This window comes from Pituophis catenifer, unplaced genomic scaffold (assembly GCF_029215685.1).
Source record: "Pituophis catenifer annectens isolate HBS135680 unplaced genomic scaffold, rPitCat1.0.hap2 SCAF_7, whole genome shotgun sequence".
NCBI classification, from domain to species: domain Eukaryota; kingdom Metazoa; phylum Chordata; class Lepidosauria; order Squamata; family Colubridae; genus Pituophis; species Pituophis catenifer.
Window position 1 is genome coordinate 71061612 of NW_027256887.1, and position 19440 is coordinate 71081051.

General features: G+C 39.1%; 1 protein-coding gene across 7 annotated transcripts in view; it reads right to left on the minus strand.

Moving 5' to 3' along the window:
- The window catches only part of BRAF (B-Raf proto-oncogene, serine/threonine kinase), a 59703-nt gene extending 43433 nt beyond the window's left edge, over positions 1–16270 (minus strand). For all 7 annotated transcript variants that reach the window (XM_070948031.1, XM_070948033.1, XM_070948032.1 and 4 more), the window contains exons 1-2: positions 16130–16270; positions 5046–5147 (exon numbers count right to left, since the gene is read on the minus strand). In XM_070948031.1, the coding sequence (XP_070804132.1) occupies positions 5046–5147; positions 16130–16270 (243 nt within the window). The remainder of the gene's footprint in view (positions 1–5045; positions 5148–16129) is intronic.
- Between the last annotated feature and the right edge of the window lie 3170 nt (positions 16271–19440).

The window sequence follows — 19440 nt, forward strand, 5'->3', positions numbered from 1 at the left end:
CTAGAGAGAAGTCCCACACACCAGCCAGCGCTGAAGGACTGAGTCAAAAGCTGGTCTGCCCGGCAACAAGGGCGGGACTAGGAATAATTGGCAGACTCAGTCCTTCAAGCTGATTGGATGGGCACTACCCACACTGGCTGCTGTCTCCACTCTCAATGGAGAAATTCTTTTTAACTATAGACTACTACTACACTGAAAGTATTTGCATATCAGAATTAATTCAGGAATGTACTTATCTGTACTAAAAATTCATCTAATTTTCTAGTTTTTCATCATTTATGTATAACTCAATTTTCTCTTTCAAACCTTTTTTTATTACCTTGTTTTAGGATATCGTATTGGTTCATATTCTTTGCCACATTATACAACACTCACGATAAATCATTTGGGCTTTCAGCCTACACCTCAGCATTGTTTGCATGCAACAGTACATACACATTTATATTCCCAACCAACAATTTATAAGGTCACTACCAGCTTTACAAATCCTTGTCTTACTCCCTGCTCAGTGCTGATGCATTCAACTAAACATTAAGCATCCATTTGCATTCTTTACTTGCTCCTAACATAATTATTCTAAATCAACTATTTATTCCAAATTTTATACAGAGAGGTCCAACCTATTCATTTTATCACATGCTTTGTCTTACTTTTCTTTTTACTTGCATGCATTTCTTAATAACCTATGCAGGCTAAATACCTAATTTGTTCATTTTCTGCCTAACATAAATCTATACCAAACAAGAGGTTTTTTTTGGTCACTTTTTATACATATTCAATGAGGTGCTACCAAACACCCGTCTCAAGCATGCTTAACAAATTAATATCTCTGTAGTTTTGCCTTTACTCCCTTTCTGTACAGGGAAAGAATAGCAATATTCTTTCAATTGTCAGGCAAAGAAATAGTTTTAATGCAAACATTAAACAAATCATTCACTCAATTTTGTAAACAAACACATCTAGTTTGATATTTTTCTATGTAATCTATAGTGGGTTTTTTTCAACATTTTTCAACATACAACATCTGCATCAATATTTTTCTTGGGCACTAATACTTGCACCATTCCAGTCTTCAATGTATCACTATTCGTCCCCTGAATCCAGAGACTACCAAAAGCTTCTTCTAAGCCCTTCCTGCTAGAATGAAGAGACTGATGTGCAAGCTATGTCACCAACTGTCAGACACTAGTAGGGCCATAAACAATTAAGAGATGTATAACGATTTTACAGCAGTCTTTCCTAGGCACTGAAAGTTGATCCCTGCTGCAAAGTCCCTGATTTATGCCAACAAATATTTTGGGGATATATACAGAATGCATTTTTTAAAAAATGGATTTAAGTCAAACACATACAGCTAAACAGATAAATGAATGATGATTTTCATTCTCTACTGCCTAAAACATTGTGAATAAGCTACCAACTCATATGCTATTTTCCCAATAAACATTCTTTTCCCACCCAATTCCTAAATGTCTGTAGCAACAAGCAACTCACAAGCAACATATGAGAATACACCAATCAGAAGAGTGAAATACCCAAACCAATCCAAACCAGACTCTACATTCACCCTATTCCCAAGGCCAGGGGAGAATAACCAGGTTTTCAATAATTTCTTCAATAACACTGAAGGGGGAATCATATTAATTTCTGGGGTAAGATCATTCTAGAGGACAGGAATTGCAACTTGGCATGCATGCTTTATGGGTCCTGCAAAATGACATGCTTTAATTGGGACCAATTATCCACCCTGTTTGACCTTACCTGACAGGCAAAGAAAACTGCAGATAGACAGTCCCTCAGGTAGCAAGATGCTATGCCACGAAGGGTGTTAAAGGTGATAAATCTGAATTACATCCAAGAACCAAACTGCTAACCACTGTAGCTCATGAAACAGTACGGTGTTTGCAACATTTCCCACATTTTGGCCTAGCTGTAGCATCCAAATGATCTTCAAGGGCAGCCCTAGGTAGAGTGCATGGCAGTAATCCAATTGTGTGGTGACTAGGGCAACATGTATAGTAGCTGTGTCTGTGCAAAGACCCTCTTGGCCAGAGTTGCTACCTGCTCTATAAGTAGAAACTGAAGATACAAGAGGTATCAAATGTGATTGTCTCAAATGTAGAAGTATGCCCCATAATGGTATGTTGGAATGACTTTGGAAGACAAGGCAACAATTCAGATAAAAGGCAGCTTAGCCCACATCAGGAATGTGGTGAGGCAAGAGGCTCAAAAGGGACCTTCCCTAGTGATGGCGCAGTGGTTAGAATGAAGTATTGCAGACTAATTCTGCTGACTGCCAGCAGTTCAGCATTTTGATCTTGACCGGCTCAAGGTTGACTCAGCCTTCCATCCTACCAAGGTCAGTAAAATGAGGACCCAGATTATTGGGAGAAATATGCTGCCTCTGTAAGCTACTTAGAGAAGGCTGTAAAAAACTATGAAGCAGTATCTAAATCTAAGTGTGATAGCTATTTGGGGCTATAAAGGAGACAGGGGAAGGAAGTATTTTCAGACTTGCAAGTTTCTATTAATATAATTTTATAATAAAGTAGAATTAGCTCATCTGGTCATGTTTCTGTCTGGTCTATCTCATAAGGCTGATATCCCACTGAGAATCAACAATGCAGCGCCTCTGGGTTTATGGGCTCAGATAGACATAGCCACTTAATCTGACTGTGCTTTAACTTCTTTCCTTATACCCAAGTGCAGTGTTTCTGAAAATCTTTCTACTCAGGACCCTAATTCACTTTTTAAAATTAAGGAGGGCCCTACAGAGCTCTTGTTTGCACGGGCTACATTTATCAATATTTACAGTACCATATTAAAAATTCAAACTGATGTTATCTGTAAAATATTTATTGAATCATGTAAAAATAACAATATTAAGTCTGTATTTTTTAATAAAAATCTCCCAATACTTCTTTAACAAGTAAGAAAATGAAAAGAGTGAGATTTTTTAAAAAATTGCAAATATTTTCAATATTTGGAAAATAATTTTGATTTTTTTTTGTGCTCCCTTGATAGGGTCTTGGGAGATCCCCAGGGGTCTTCGGCCCATACTTCAAGAATTGGTGCCCTAGTGAATCAGGGAGACATTTGTTTGACAAATATCTTGCCCCACCCCCAGGACTTAAAGAATGTTTCCTTCTTCACTTAGATAACAGTCTTCTGTTGCATACTTCTGTCAAGGTCATCTCCCTTACTCTCTACCAAAATGCACCATCGCTTCCTTCAAGGCTGAGGGGATCACCATCTGCCACAAAGAAGCTGATGTCCCCATATGGACCAGACTACAATAACGAAATGAAATGTGTGGATACCTTGAGGGACAAGGGGAAGAGATGTTGCCTAGGAAACAACCAGACAAGGGAGCCAGGAACCCTAGTGATTTAAGGGTCAGAAGAAGAAACTTAGGAAAAATCTGCCCTAATTAAGCAGGAGGTTCAAAATGGTGATTTGTACTTTTAGACTTGCAAGGTTCTGTTATGTAGCCTAGAATAAAGAAGAATTAACTCATCTAGACATGGTCCCTGTCTAGTTTATCTAGGAGGGACCTGGATCTAACAAGCAGTTGGCTTAGCTGACAGACTGAAAACCCCTGTCTATTTCCTTGAGAGTCACAGAATAAAACTTGCTCTAGATAACTACAAAAGACTTTGTTTTGGGCACTGTCCAGTCAGAGTCAAACTCTGAGTGAATCCGAGCAATTTTATCTGCCAAATAGCAAAAATATTCTTCACAATAACCCTGCATATGCTCTGCAATCTGTCCTTTCTCAGCAGGGATTTGTTCTCCCTGAATTGGGTTGCTGTGCAGCTACCAGCAAAAACAATAAGGGCAAAGAAAAAACATTTTTTCTGCCCTCATTGCCACAATGTAAGCCCTAATATAAGTTCTTACTCATGCTCAATCAGATTCACGCTTTGTCTTCATCCACTGGTACTCCAGGCATCTCTTCTTTCTCCTTTGAAGAAACTATGAATTTTGCTGAAAGGCAATGTCCACGTCAGCAATTTATTTTCAAAACCAGAAACAAAACCAGAGTCTGAAATACATTCTATCATGGTTTATCAGTTCAGATGATAGAGTTAACAAGCAAAAGGAACATTACCACGTTAATTGAAAGAAAGAATGTACATTTTAGATAGTTAAACCATGATTTGGAGGACTGTCAGAAACACATCTAGCATTAACATCATGAACTTCAGAAAACTCTCAGCATCCATCAAGATTCTGAGACAAACCACCTTAATAGGTGCTGCTCACTGCTCTCACAAATGACCAGGATGCTCAAAATGTGCAGTGTGACCATGAAAGTGCTCCGGCCATGGCGAAGGACAAAATTAATATCCTCCATATTCCAATCAAGTTTCATCTGCCATGGAGCTACCTTTGTGAGTTGGAACTAAAATTACTGGGACAAGTTCATGGTTGCCACTCTCAAGCCAATCCAAACTCCATTTCTAAAGTATGGAGGCTGAAGTCCCCACAAAGCATGAAGTCACCTCAGCATCAGTCCAGGAAAGAAGTCTAAAAGCTTCTGAAGGACAATTGCTAGATAGCAGAGTGGACAGAATATGTGCAGAAGGCTAAGCCCTGGCTTAACATCATGCACAGACACTACATTTCCAGTTATTACCAGAATTGTGCTCTCATTCACTGCTAAAGCCTCACTTCAACATTAAAATCCCTTGGTAGGACAGCTGGGTGCCATTTCACAAGAAGAATAAGCATGGGAAGTGGCCCAAAACCTGTAAATGCTCAGAATTCACTAGACAGTAAGAAAAAATTGGCTGCTGTGATAGTTGGCCTTGCAGATTTAGACTAACCCAATCCTGATTCATATTCGAATCTTTTCTTATATCCTTTGGAGTGTGGAAGTCTCTTGCTAAATCTTAAGACTGTTGTTAGACTGTCTCCACTTTATCATTCATGCATACCCACCTGCTTTAACAATATAAACCTACAAGTACTTTGAAATATTTTAATAAGCAGAAAACCTATGTAAAAATAGCAACAATAATGATTTCCAACTCAATACTTACTTCCAAATAGATCGAGGGTGGATTGTGTTCTCCTCCAAATTTGTCTAATAAAGCTTCTATATGTTCTTGGGTTAACTTAATCATCTGTTTGATATTCCACACCTAGAAAAAATGAGAAATATTTCAGCACTCTTAATAAAACATATTAAAAAGTTTTAAACTTAATATCTCAAATATATGCTGATGACCAATTCACTTCCTAATGTTGTTGTGCTAGCTATGATGTGTGTGCACCAATGTATAGTCATTACATATATAATGCAACCTAAAACAACTGCTCAATTAGTTTCTATCTCATTGTGTAACACACAATGAAGCCAGCTGGGAGCAAAATCCAATGCCTGCTCATAAAAGTATATGATGCAAATGTGTGGCACAGATGATGAAGAGCATGAAGGGAGGGTCCTATTGGAGGGTTATAGGCTGCCATGAGAAGTAAAAACAAACAACAAACAAACAAAACCACCAGAAAGCAGCTATGGCCAATGATTTCCCTGCTGTTGCCAAGAAAACTATACAGGTAGTCCTCGACTTACAACCACAATTGAGCCCAAAATTTCCGTTACTAAACAAGACAGTTGTTAAATGAGTTTTGTCCCATTATACCACCTTTCTTGCCAAGTTGTTAAGTGAACCACTGCACTTATTAAGTTAATAATGTGGTTGTTAAGTGAACCTGGCTTCCCATTGACACTGAAGGCCAAAAAAGGTGATCACATGACTCCAGGACACAGCAACCCTCATAAATACATGCCAGTTGTCAGGCATCCTGATTTTGATATGTGACCACGGGGATGCTGCAATGACCTTATAGTGTGAAAAATGTTTTTAAATCACTGCTTTCACTGCCATTGTAACTTTGAATGGTCACTAAATGAATGGTTGTAAGTTGAGGACTACCTGTACAGATATATCCATGTAATCATTGAGACTAGACTTGAGAATCCAAAGCATGGATAAATTTGTAACTGTGTTGCAAAGAAATTTCTATAAGAAACAATGTAAACCATCTTATTATGTCTACTTCTATTCTCTTGTCAGCATTGATATGATTATTACTTTGGTACTGCAAAGGGAGCTATTTCTAAAATACATGTAAAAACATAACAATTAGCCAAAAAACAACACCTAAGAATTTAAGTACTTGCTTCTGAAAAAAAAATGACAGTACACTAAATGTTCATGCAATCACCAGAGACTTAGCCATCTGTCAAAATTGTGGAGAACAGAACTCTAGAACTATTTATTTATTGGAATAACATCTTATCCTTCAGTTCTGGTGAGCACTAAAGATGGTTAATAGTTATTTTAAAAGAAAACTGCAGATGAAAATTAATGAAAAAAATCATACTAAAATAAATTATTTTACCAATTAAAAAGCCTGGAGAAAGTACCAGCACTGATAACGTTACCTAATGGGTAATGAAACATCTGCAAGAAAACAACCAAGCTCAGAGAGCACCAAGGACCTCTCATTTCAACCCTGAGCTACAAATATTCTCTTTTATTAGTACTTTCCAATGTTTCAAATCCCTGAGAGTGGCCTTCAAACCTAACTCCTGATAGAATGCCTTCTCTAGTCTGAGTGTAATGCCTGAGGCTGCCCTTTCCTCCAATCAGGAAGACTGGTCACTGACAAGCAACACATATCTTTCTGTACAGGAATTATTTCATTCATCTACCTTGGACTGGTTAGCAACATTAACTTAATATTAAGTTGCCTACTATATACGCTACAACTATTCAACTTTTATATATTATTCATGACAACCTCACAGTTGCCACAGCTATCTCTTCCGTGGCTCAATGGTTAGAATACAGAACTGCAGTCTACTTCTGCTGTCTGACGGCTGCCTGCAACTTGACAACTGCACAGGGTGCCGTCGATTAGACAGCGTCGACTGGCGACCCCCAGGGGGAGAGCCTTCTCTGTGGAAGCACCTGCCCTCTGGAACAGGCTGCCCCTGGAGATTCGTCGGATTCCCGATCTCCGTACCATCCGCCGCACCCTTAAAACGCTATTATTCCATCAAGCAGGGCTGGCCTAAAATATTATTTTAATGGATTATTGTGTTTTAGATGATTGGCCAAACTATCTAATAATTTTAAATTGTTTTTAACTTTTATATTGCTGGTTTTTATCTTGGCTGTACACCGCCCTGAGTCCCTTTGGGAGAAGGGAGGTATAAAAATTTGATAAATAAATAAATAAATAAATCTCACCAGGCTCAAGGTTGAGTCAGTCTTCCATTCTTCCGAGGTCAGTAAAATGAAGACCCAGATTGTTGGGGGGCAATAGGCTGACTCTGTAAACCGCTTAGAGAGGGCTGTAACGCACTCTGAAGCAGTATATAAGTCTAATTGCTATTACTATTCCAAGTCTGGGGATTAAGAAGTCTGAGAATTCAAAAGTACTTCCACACTAAGAACCATGTTTTTCAGGAGAAGTATAAGTCATCCTTGATCTTCGAGTTCAGTTTTCTATTTGTCAACCTCCATCTCATTCAGATTTAACTTAATTTTGTCCTCTCTTTTCCAATGCATTATTGAGCTAAGGCAACTTTCAAGGGGACAAATAGCTTCCTTGGAACTGAATGGGAAACCCGATAGAGCTGCTGTTATTAACATACTGATGGCACTGTGTATCAAACTACTCCAACAGCTTCATATAGATGTTAAAGAGCCTGGGATAAGATGGGACCCTTTAGGAGACCATGCATCAATATACTAGGGGTCAATTAATATCTCCTATTCTGGGGACATGGCCCAACAAAAAGGACCAGAAGAATGGTAAAATTCCAGCCCATAGAATTTAGGGAAGAGAGACCCGGGAATGAAGCCAGATCTTTGTGGTATATGAAAGTTCAATGATTTTACCATTGTTTAAATTCTGTATAACAGATGTTTTATCAGCAACTGGCTGATAAGGTTGGAAAGAGTCATGTTATTATTATCTTAACTTCTTTCTTAGATGGCATCTGAGAGGAAAGAAGATGAGCCACAAAAATACTTAAATCTGTTTTAAGGAGAATTATATTTATTCATTCTCTGAGTATTATTTGCTCTTCTTTTCAAATCACAATTTCAGAGCTAGGTTGTCATACTTCATATCATCACAGTTATACCTTAACTTAATGGTGAAAATGAAGGGTTACTGAAGTATGGCTGTAAGCTAAAGCAAATGTGGGAGAGCCTATAGATTTCCAGAATTTGCAGAAGTCCAGCTCCTAGTTTTGTCTATCTATCAGTCAGATAACCGACTGATTCGGTTATCAGTCAGAAGCATTATAAATTTTAAATGTTGCATATTGAGGCATTTTAATATAGCCATAAAATAAAATGCAGGGGGACTTTCCAATAATAGCTTGAAAAAGTAAACACTCACTTTTTATCTCAGTAACTAGCACTGTTCACTTCTACTGCAAGGACATGCCATGTGACACTCTTACCATAATAACTTAGAAAATCATTATTTCAACATCTATACTACATTAAACATCAATGTGGGCATCTAGAAATTGAAACAGCTGTTGCAGGAAGAAAAATACTTGAATCCTTAATTAAGCAAGCATGGACTACATAACTTGTTTGTTTTGATTCACATGTTTTTATTACTCTTTCTATATGCTAGGCCAGTGATGGCGAACATTTTAGGGACCGAGTGCCCAAACTGCAATCCAAAACCCACTTATTTATCGCAAAGATCAAACACGGCAACTTAACCTGATTAATAATGTTTTACTAGAAGCAGCAACCTTGCACTCTCCCCTCTCTACTAGCCCCCTTCTTTGCAGTGGGAGCGGAGAGGGAGAAGGGGTTCCTGCATGCTGCCATTTTTGTGTGGCACTCTCCCCTCAATGCTCGCGGCCATTACTGCCCCCTTCTCCCTCTCCATTCCCGCTGCTGGGTGATCCCGTGTGAAGAAGGGAACAGCAGCATTAACACACAGAAATGGCAGCACACAGGAACGCCCCCCCTTCTCCCTCTCCATTCCCACTGCTGAGTGATCCCGTGTGAAGAAGGGGGCTAGCAGAGAGGGGAGAATGCGAGGTGCTCAGCTTCACAGCGGGCTTGGAAAGGGCAATGTGAGCTGTGCTGCCGCCTGCGTCAAGCTAGACTGGGGAGGAAGAATGTGAGTGAGCCAGTGGTACTTCCTTCCAGCCTTCGCTCAAAGCCATGCGCTGCACCAGGCGGCTGAAGTAGGAATTTTTGCCTCCCCTTGGACCCACACGTACCTTGGCAATGGGACTGTTTCTCTCCACCCCCTTTTCTGTTTTGTTGGATGGCGCAGGGGGATGAACCTAACTTTGCTGTCCATTTCAGCTAGGAAATCTCAAAGCCGAGAATGAACATTTGTGTTGAAGCTAGCCCGAGTGGCTAGATTGCCCCAACTGAAAACTCCGTCTCTTGAGGACCCTGGCTGAACTTTTGCACACCATTCATTGAGGTGGAGGGTGGGGTGGAGCTTACAGGTGGCCAAGCTAAGTGCCTGAAGAAGCTCAGCTGGTTGATGGGGAGGCGGGGCATCCCAACACTGGCAGCTCTGCAGGAAAAGAAACTGCTTTTTTTGACGAGCTGACGAAGGGTCACATTGTAGCTCTGCATCGTAATGGGCTTCAGGAGAAGATGGGATCCCGTATCCCCCATTGTGAAGTGTGTGAGTGAAAAAGTTCTTTTTCTTTCACAAGAAGTTGGAATTGATTGAGTGAAACGCGATGGAAAAACACGACTGGAGCTGGGCTGGGACTACTGCGCGTGTGCCAACAGAAAGTGCTCTGTGTGCCATGTCTGGCATACGTGCCATAGGTTCACCATCACGGTGCTAAGCGATTAGGGAAGCAAAGAAACCTTTAAAACAGAGACATCAATAAATGTGTGGCCAGCAATTTTATCAAAACCTCAATAATTATTTTGTTCAGTGCAATTCATTCTGTTAGCAGTCTCAAATATGTTTATAAGTATACATAAATATAATTTTGTTTGAATTTTGCTGTAACCTCATTTACATTGCAAGGTATTTAGAGAAATCCAGAAATAATGCTTTTTATGAAAGGCACAAATATATATTCAGTAATGATTCATAATTTACTCCAGGAATAATATTTGAGTGTGAAGGGTTACGGTAATTGGAAGCAGAACAATAAAGTATTAAAAATGGAAATTGGTTATCTCTACTATATATCAACTTACAATAAACTTCTTAGGTATCTTAAAGATTCAAAATTTTAATGATCCATACCAATTCTGTTGCAAGAAACAAAAACAGTATACCTCTTAGGACCTATATGACAGATATCTTTAAAACTAAACCTTTTCTGAAAAGAACAAGAAACTCATATTTGAAACAAAATTCACTATGAAATTTGTTATGAAATAATGTGCAGAGCTAATTGCATAATGAGGAAATGATGACAATCTGTACTGGGATAAGGATCTTATCATTTTCAAAACAAAGAATCACTTAACTACAACATATAGAATTAGGATTTTCTCAAGAAAACTTTCCAGCATCCATAACATTGTATTTTTAAACCTGTTCTCTTTGAGATTGAGACAAACATCAGTATTTTATATTCAACACCCTTATGTACTATGTTTAGATTCAAAAATTAACCAGCTAAAGATTCCTCAGCATTCTGCCACATAACTATTTCACTATTTTCTACATTTCCATTATCTTTGTAGAATGTGTGTGTGAGACCATGCCAAATATTCTTTCATTTTACTAAAGTAAGTAAAGAGTTAACTGAACACTTCCTAATATGGAAATTGGGGCATAGTGCTAGGAGAAAAGGAGAGGTGTGAAAAAAGAAACAGTTGACATTTAGGGAAAAAAAAGGAAAGGAAAGGGGAAAGGAAAAAGGGAAAAGGGAAAAAGGAATGGAAAAAAGACCAAGACATCAATGGCCTTTGTGAAAAGATAAACTAACTTTCTTGTTTCCACATCTCTAAATTTCTATCCCATATTATTTGTTCAAAGGTTATTATTAAAATTTTAACTGTTTATAAATAGTTGTTAAATAAATGAGCAACACTATATAACGCTCCACTCCCCTGCATACAACACTATAAGGAGGTGGGGTGTGTGGGGACATGACGACACAAAATTGTAAAAGAACAGACTTCCATCATTTGAGGATGGTGGCAATAATATTTAAAGTTATATTTATCCTCAAAATAAACTTGAAAGAAATAATGTCAAAATAAGCAGAGTCTCAAAACAGCTGGAAAAAAACGTAAGTTGGACTAAGGGCTTACAGCCATTGCTGCTATTTAATCATTGAGAAACACCTCTCCCCAAACAAGTGTAATATTTTCAATATTGAATCAGTAGTTGTTATATTTTTATACAAGTTACCATTTATAGGAAGGGTATACAAGGCCCAATAACAAGGTAGCCACAATTTTTTTTACTACATTCAAAGTCTGATACAAATATCGTTTACTGTATTATTAATTGACTGTTACAGCTCCTCATCTAAAACACTCATTTTATTAAATAATCTGAATGAGATAAAAAGAATTTATATTTATACACATTTGGTTCTAATTATTGTTCAGAATAAGAATAGTTGCAGGCATTGGGTTTGTCTAGTCTAGTGAAAAGAAGGATTAGGGGTGAAAGAGCAGTGTTTCAATATTTGAGGGGCTGTCACAAAGAAGAGGGGGTCAACCTATCTTCCAAAGCACCATAAGGCAAGACAAGGAGCAATTGATGGAAACTAATCAAGGAGAGAAGCAACCTAGAACTAAGGAGAAATTTCCTAACACTGAGAACAATTAACCAGTGGAACAGCTTGCCTCCAGAAGTTGTGGACGCTCCATCACTGGAGGCTTTTAAGAAGAGGCTGGATAGCCACATGTCCAGTATGGTATAAGATCTCCTGCTAGAGCAGGAGGCAGACTAGAAGACCTCCAAGGTCCCTTCCAACTCTGTTATTCTGTTCTCCAAAAACTTATTTGAATCCTGGACAAAATTCAGTTATTTAGAGAGTAAGATAAATTGAATTGCCAAGAAACAGCTGTTTACTTTTAATAGCATGATGGACTAGCTCTATCCATTATAGTTGCATAAACAGATACATTGTAACAATAAATTAGTTTTTTTCCTCAATTATTGCAATAATTTGGGGGGAGGGGAATGTACTTTCCATCATGTGCATGGCAGGTTTATTCTGAAATAGTAACTTTATACTTATTCCTTGAATAATCCTAGAGTATCAAGATGAGTTGGCAAGCTTTCAATTACCAACCCAGTTTAGACATTCTTCAGGTGGTGTCAACTAGAAGAATTCATTCTAAGACATAGGTTATTGAATGCTCTTGGTCTTCAACAACTGCCTGGCTGAGCTCAATCCATTTCCAGCTGTATTCTGTTTAATAAAGGCTTCCCAGAGGAGACCATCGTGGATACATAATTCACAACTATCAAGCTAAATGAAAGCCATCAACAGAAGCATCCTGGAAACTTGATAAGCCTCCTGGTTTTGCTGACAAATCAGGGCTATATAAGTAAGTGGATTATCGAACACCAGGCAGACAACATTCCATCAGTGGTACATCCAGACAGATTAATCCTTAGTTACACAGACTAGTTATAGAATCCACATGCAAACATTCTTTAGGCTCCAATCAAGATGTCCTCTTCAAATCATGTATTGCAAGTTGTTCACTGATAATCAACATATTGATTAATCAAGCCAAAAAACAGACATATAACATCACTAAACTTAACTAAAAATCAAAATTATCTGGAATCACATGCATTTACTACCCAAATAATCCACCCACAGCTTCAAAACAAAAGATTAGCTGAACTTTCTTGAAAGGCAAAATAACCCTGATAATAGGGGTCATATGGAAATATTTATGGATAATTATAATTGTTTTACCAAAAGAAGCCCTACACTAGTCAATAGATTTTATCTCTAAAAACAACATGAATCAATCGTTTTCCTGAGCCAACTAACTGTGAAATCATATACCTGTTAGTTTAGCATCAAAGAATAAATAAGCTAGACTCATGGAGAATTCTTGCTTAGGGGAATCAGCATGGAATCTGCAAAACTAAATTATTGCCTCACCAATTTCTAAAAATTTTTGAGAATGAATATGATTTTGCACAGATGCAGACAAACCTGTCAACATAGTGCACTTGGAATTTCAGAGACTTTGCAGAAGTTCCTCATCAAAGGCTGTTAAATAAATTTGGCACTCTGGATGTAAGATGATTTGTTATTTTATGAATTTCTAATTGGATAAAACAAAGCCAAGGAGCAGGAAAAAATAGGCATTTTTTTCAAATGAGGGAATTAAGAAAGGGAATTTATCAAGAATCTATGCTGAGGCAAATGCTTTTTAGTAGCAGATAATTTTTACTGATGAAAAAGGGGTTAGTTTATATATATTAAATTATTCAGGATTATTCAAGTTAATTATTAGTAACCAAAATAATCATCAGAAGCTCCAGAAGGATTTCTCTAGACTCAGAAAATGATCAATCAAACAGTAAACGTGATTCAATTTATCTGTGTAGAATGGTACACATAGGGGCAAAAGCCAAATTCATGTTTCTTGTTCTAAAAAACAGGAAAAAGATCTTGATGTAATGTTGGATATCTCAATGAAGATGCTGATCAATTTGCAGCAGCGGTAAGAAGGCAAATTCCATATGGAAGAGTTCATCAGGAAAGGAATTGAAAACAAAACTATCAACAATATAGTGCAAATATACAGAATGGTGGAATAGCTTAAAAAAACATAACAAAGTGGAAAAAATGCAGAAGAGGGTAATGAAAATCATCAAGGAACAAAAGCATCTTCCTTACAAGAAAATCGAGATCGTATAGAACTTCAGTTTAGAGAGAAGATAACTGAGGGCAGACGTGATTAGTTTATTAGATTTGCGGGCCATTCATCTTCTCTAGAGACATGGTTGAATTGTATAAAATCATACATGATATGGATGGACAGAAAATTTTTCTTCCTCTTTTAAAACATTTAGAAGCAAGGATTAGCCAATGAAACTGAAAGGAAGATATTTTGAACAGAAAAATTACTCTCCACAGTGCATAATTAACCTGTGTTTATAACCATTCATCAGATGACTTTAAAAATAGTTTGGATAAATTCAAGGAGGACAGGCCTACTGAGAGCTATTAGCCTTGAAGATTTAATGGGACCACTGGGCTGGGGCACCATGGATCTAAATATTACTTTGCAGAAGAGAGATATGTCTGCTATTGTCTAGTACCTCAGAGGCTAGTAAGCTTCTGTGAGAAAATGCTGGATGAATATTATCTTTAGCATATTACAGTAGAGTTATTATTTTGTTATTAAATTGTTACTAAAAATATCAACCATACAAAACAACCTGGAGTAATTCTTACGGAACTGTAAATGTAAAAATATTGTACTGCTTTATTATACCTTTAATTTCAATTGCTATTATTCCTATGGAAATGAAATGATTAGTACAATAATTGTGGACAGATATTCATTAAAAAAAAAACTATTTAAACTTAATCTCTTTCCAACCACACTCTGCATACAATTTAAAAGCTACGTTGGCTTTCTCCAGAGACACTTCATAGCACAATACAAAAATAACTGATGCATCTTTGAACGATGAAATTCATACTAAGTAGTTATGCAAAAAGTAAATTGAACCTAAAAATAATTCAGCAAATCACACTTGCATGTATTTATAAAACTATTCCCCTTTATTCCTGCCCCAGTATGTCATTTTAGAGCTAGGTAGTTAGTACTTAGTTAGTAAAAATATTCAGATGAATAAAATATTAATCAACCTTTGCTTTAAAAGGAGCAATACAGATTTTTTTCAGGTACTAAGAATAATCTGCTGCATCTTTTGCCAACAAAAAACCAAATGCCAAGAGACTTGTCCCATTTGTGCAAAGGTCCTGTCAAGAGGGCACGTGAATATGCTTGTTTGTGAAAAAAAATTCACGCAATCCACTAGTTACTTTTAATGTCTCTCTCTGAGTTAGAAAGGTAGCAATTCAACCTTTTTAAAAAATTCTGTAAATTGTTGAAAGACAGCCCCTCCCCTGCCTGTTTATCTGAGACAGCTATACCCGGCACAGACAGGTATCTCTTCTCTCCTTGCACTTCCTGCCCTCCTGGGGTAATGCATTAGGGTCAAAAGAAGTCATTATGGCACTTGTGGGGAAAAGGGGTGAAGAACTGATAGGATAATGTTATTGACAGCGTTCCTGCAGTTACATCTATCCTTGGCAGACAATTGCTACTAAGAATCACGGCAGAGGGAAGAAAAAAACTTAAAAGAGAAGAGCATTCTACGGTGTAGCAAAATAAACAATTCAGCAATATTTTACTTGGCCTGGCGATTTCGATGGGAAGTCCCCGCATTAAAACTTTTTTTTTTTGAGGGTTTCACGACTGTTATTTTCGCAAGCAGGTTTTTTTCCCCCAAGGTTACCAAGGGGCTATGGAAGCTGCGTCTGTAGCAACAGTTCAGCGGGGGCAGCACTTAAACCGCAGCCTTTCCCACAACTTGATGCCCTCCTGTGAAAACTGGACGACCAGCTTCCACACATCCCTGTCATCCTGCAGGCAGCTTTAATGGAAACTGCAGTGCAATAAAAACGGGAAGGTCGGGAAAAGCTGGTATTCGCAGGAGACGGTTTTTCCCGGCGACGGAGGTTCCGTAAATCAGGAGGGAAGCCTTTTTTTTTTTTTTTTTTTAAACCTCCGGCCAAGTGGGCAGCTTATATGATATCGAACCCTCCCTCACCCCCTCTCCCCGCTCCCGCCTAAGCATCTCCGGCTGCCTTTAACGTCTTGCTTTTGGCCCCATCGCCTCGCAGAGCCGTCCGGGGCTTCGGACAAACATCCTTCCCCGGGTTATAAACTCGACTCGTTACGCGCTGCAGGCAGCCGCGGTTAAAAGCAGAGCCGGGCTTCCACTCCCCGGGACTCTCCACGCAGAGAGAGAGAGAGAGAGAGAGAAAGCGGCGCGTTGAGATGCCAAGCCCGGCCTTGCCTTGCCTCGCCTCCTCTCGCCCCCCCCCCCGCCCGCCTCACAGTACGGCAGCCCTCACCTCCTCCGGGATGGCAGAGTCGCCTCCGGCGCTGCCGCTACCCCCGGCGTAGGAGGGCCCGGGCGGAGGCGGCTCGGGTTCCATGTCCCCGTTGAAAAGCGATGCCCCCTCAGCGCTGCCGCTGCTGCTCAGCGCCGCCATCTTGGATCGAAGCGCTGAGGGAGAGGAGGAGGAGGAGGAGGGGGCCAAGAGGGGGGACGGGGACGGGGAGGAGGAGGAGGAGGAGGAGAGAGAAGGGGAGGCCCGGCCGTGTCGCTCCTCTCGACCCGGCCGCCCCCAGATACGACCCGTAGCGGAAGGAAAGTGTCGGGGTCGGGGAGGGTGGAACGAGTGGAGGGGGGGGGGGCAGAAGGACCGGGCAAAAGAAGCTCAACTGAGACACCCAAATCCTCCAGACAGGGAGGTAGCAGCAGCAGCAGCAGCGCCAACGTCACACCATGAGCATGACGTCACCCAGAATCGCCGCGGCGCGCGTGCGCATGCCCAGCGGAACGTCACCGGGAAACACCCTGACATCACGACGCGCCCCTCTCTTCTCTACGTCATCAAGGGAAACCTTTAGATGCGAGGAATGGCTTCGCCACGCCCCTACGCTCCCCCCTCTTTTATCAGGGCACGTTTGTTGGGATAGGTGGCTTTCCCCCCCCCCCCACCCACTTCTTCCTTGAGCTCCGATCGGCTGAATTACGCCGTTTAAAAGCAAGCTGTGGTAGAACTACCAGATCTGGATTGTAGATTGTGGACTTTGGGCGACCCCCGGATGGCAGCAAGAGTTTTGAGTACCTCTTTGCTGCCATCTAGCGATCGTCCGAATCTTTGCAGCCTCGATCTAATAGCACCAGATATTGCTTAAGTGAGGAAACGCTGCCTTAACTAACGTTTAACAAGTTAAAGCGAAGAAAACGAGCATTCTCCCCAAAGTAAAATTGAAATAAGTATTGTTCTGAAACATGGCAATCAAATCTCCCACGCTCTGAAATGTGAATAAGATTAGTGAAAAATCTTGAGTTTTCTTATATATTGCCTCAGCAGCCTCCTAGCTAGTCTCCATGATTTGAAGAACTGATTTTCAGCTATGTGGAAATAAAACATTTTATATTGACTTCTGACATTTGTGTCCTATTCTTATGAAGACTACAGTAATAGTTTATGTTTAAAACAACATAGCAGTAAAATGTGAGAAAATAATTTAGTCACCTGGTTCATAACTGTCTTATTTCTCTACTTGATTACTCTACACATCACTATAAACTATTCCCTAGGTCAGGGGTGTCAAACTCATGTCGCCATGGCAGTGTCATGTGATGTACTGGGACTTTTCCCCCCTTCGCTAAACTGGGAGCATCGGCATTGGGAGCACGTGACACATCCGGCCAGTGACAGCCCTGCCCTAGATGAATTGTTTATTTGAAAAATACTATGTTTGAGATCATACTTTACATTGCTAAGAAAGTATGGTATGCACGCATGCACGCATGTACTGTATGTATTATTAGCACTTTGCAGAGCCTACAGGCTACTCAAGATATATATTAAGTAAAACAATATAATAAAAACTATGCATAAGAATATTCAAATATTATTTGGAGGTTATACAGAACCTGGATAATCAAATTAATGAATTCTGTTAAGTTAAAAAAAACAACACCCAACCCCTTCCTCAGAAACAAACTCTCAGTATTTCCCAAAGATCTGGTGGAATATTGAATATTGAATATTGAACCATTGACAGCATTTGGCCCTGTGTGGTACTCCACAAGGAGTTGCCTAAAGTTCAGTCTCTTCATCATCATAACCACTACCTTGATCAGCAACCTTCCCCCATCCCCATCCCCCCCTTTCAAGACAGCACTCTTTATTCTGTACTTTAAATGTTTTAATAAATAAAACAATATGTTAAAACATACATTGCAACCTAATGATGCAAACTTGAGTCTTTCGTACTCATATCTGGACAAAACTATCCCAATCAGAGCTTTGCATTGTGATCATATGACATGCATGGTGTTACTTTCCCTCTCTTGCTGATGCATAGAAATGGATGGAGACTTGTAAGCAAATGAGGATGTAGGTTTAATTATAAATGTGTGCAAAAGTAGATGCTATGGCTGGGGAATTGTTACCAATCTTTAGATTGTGCACCAGTTGTATCTCTACCTATAGCAAGAGACCCTAGTGCAGTAACTCATACATTATTGCTCTTGTACTCATATGAACCACTTCAGTGTGCTAAATATGAGGCTGCCTTTGAAGACTTAAAGCTGCCATTTGTACAAAATATAACATGAATATTGACAGGTGAAAGCCATTACATGCTACATAACACTTGTGCTAAGAGCTGGTCTTAATGCCCTATATTGTATGCCTTAAGATATTTAAGGGCTGTATTTTCCAGTGAAAATACCATCCTTAATCCAGATGGCAAAGTTTAGGATACTTTATTCTGTCAAGTGAGATGCATGGAGGGTCAGGAATCTCCCCGAGCCCTTTCATAGGCATTTGGGATCTAATAACTTGTATTGTTGTATAGTTGCTTTTGTATTATATTGTGTAATATTTTATTATCCTGCTTAGCTGTTTCATTGTGTTGATTTTGAGTAAACTGCAACATGTTGGTTGAAAATAAGCACAAGATAAATAAACAAGTAACTTTTGGCTCTATTCAGATACATATTCCTATGAAAAAGCAGGCTAACCAACCAGCATTGAAAGGATAGCCTGAAAGATACACATTTATAGAAATACCCTTGTATATATGGATTTTCTGTACCAGACTTATTTTTTTGCATTGATATATCTAATTAACGTGCTGTCTTAGAACCATGCTTTTTACTATTTAAAGGAATATTTAGGAATCTTTTAGGAAGAACTCTATGGTTTAGTTCATGCATTTTCGTACCATATTGTGATTTGTTTGGTTGTGAATGAATGAAACCAATTGCAGCTTAGATAGACCATGTCAAAGGCTGGGTAAACACACTGCATAGTGTTTTGCATGAATATAAACCAGAAAGGGGAAATTTATGACTTTCCAGATAATAGCAGACTGCAACTCCCATAATCTTTTATTTTTGGACATGATGAAGAGTTCAGCAGAGTTTCTATTCCCCAATGTATATCACAGAATTCCATGATTAAAAAAAGCCTCCATGTTTTTTTTTCTAGTCAACACTTTTACCTTCCCTCCTGACCAGAGAAAAAGTGGGCTGGAAAAAATGTTTGAAAAATGCTGAATATCAGATTTGTCCTCTTTTAGCATTGTAAGAAATTTGGGAGTTCTCTGACTCATAAGAGTTGGCATATTCTTTTAT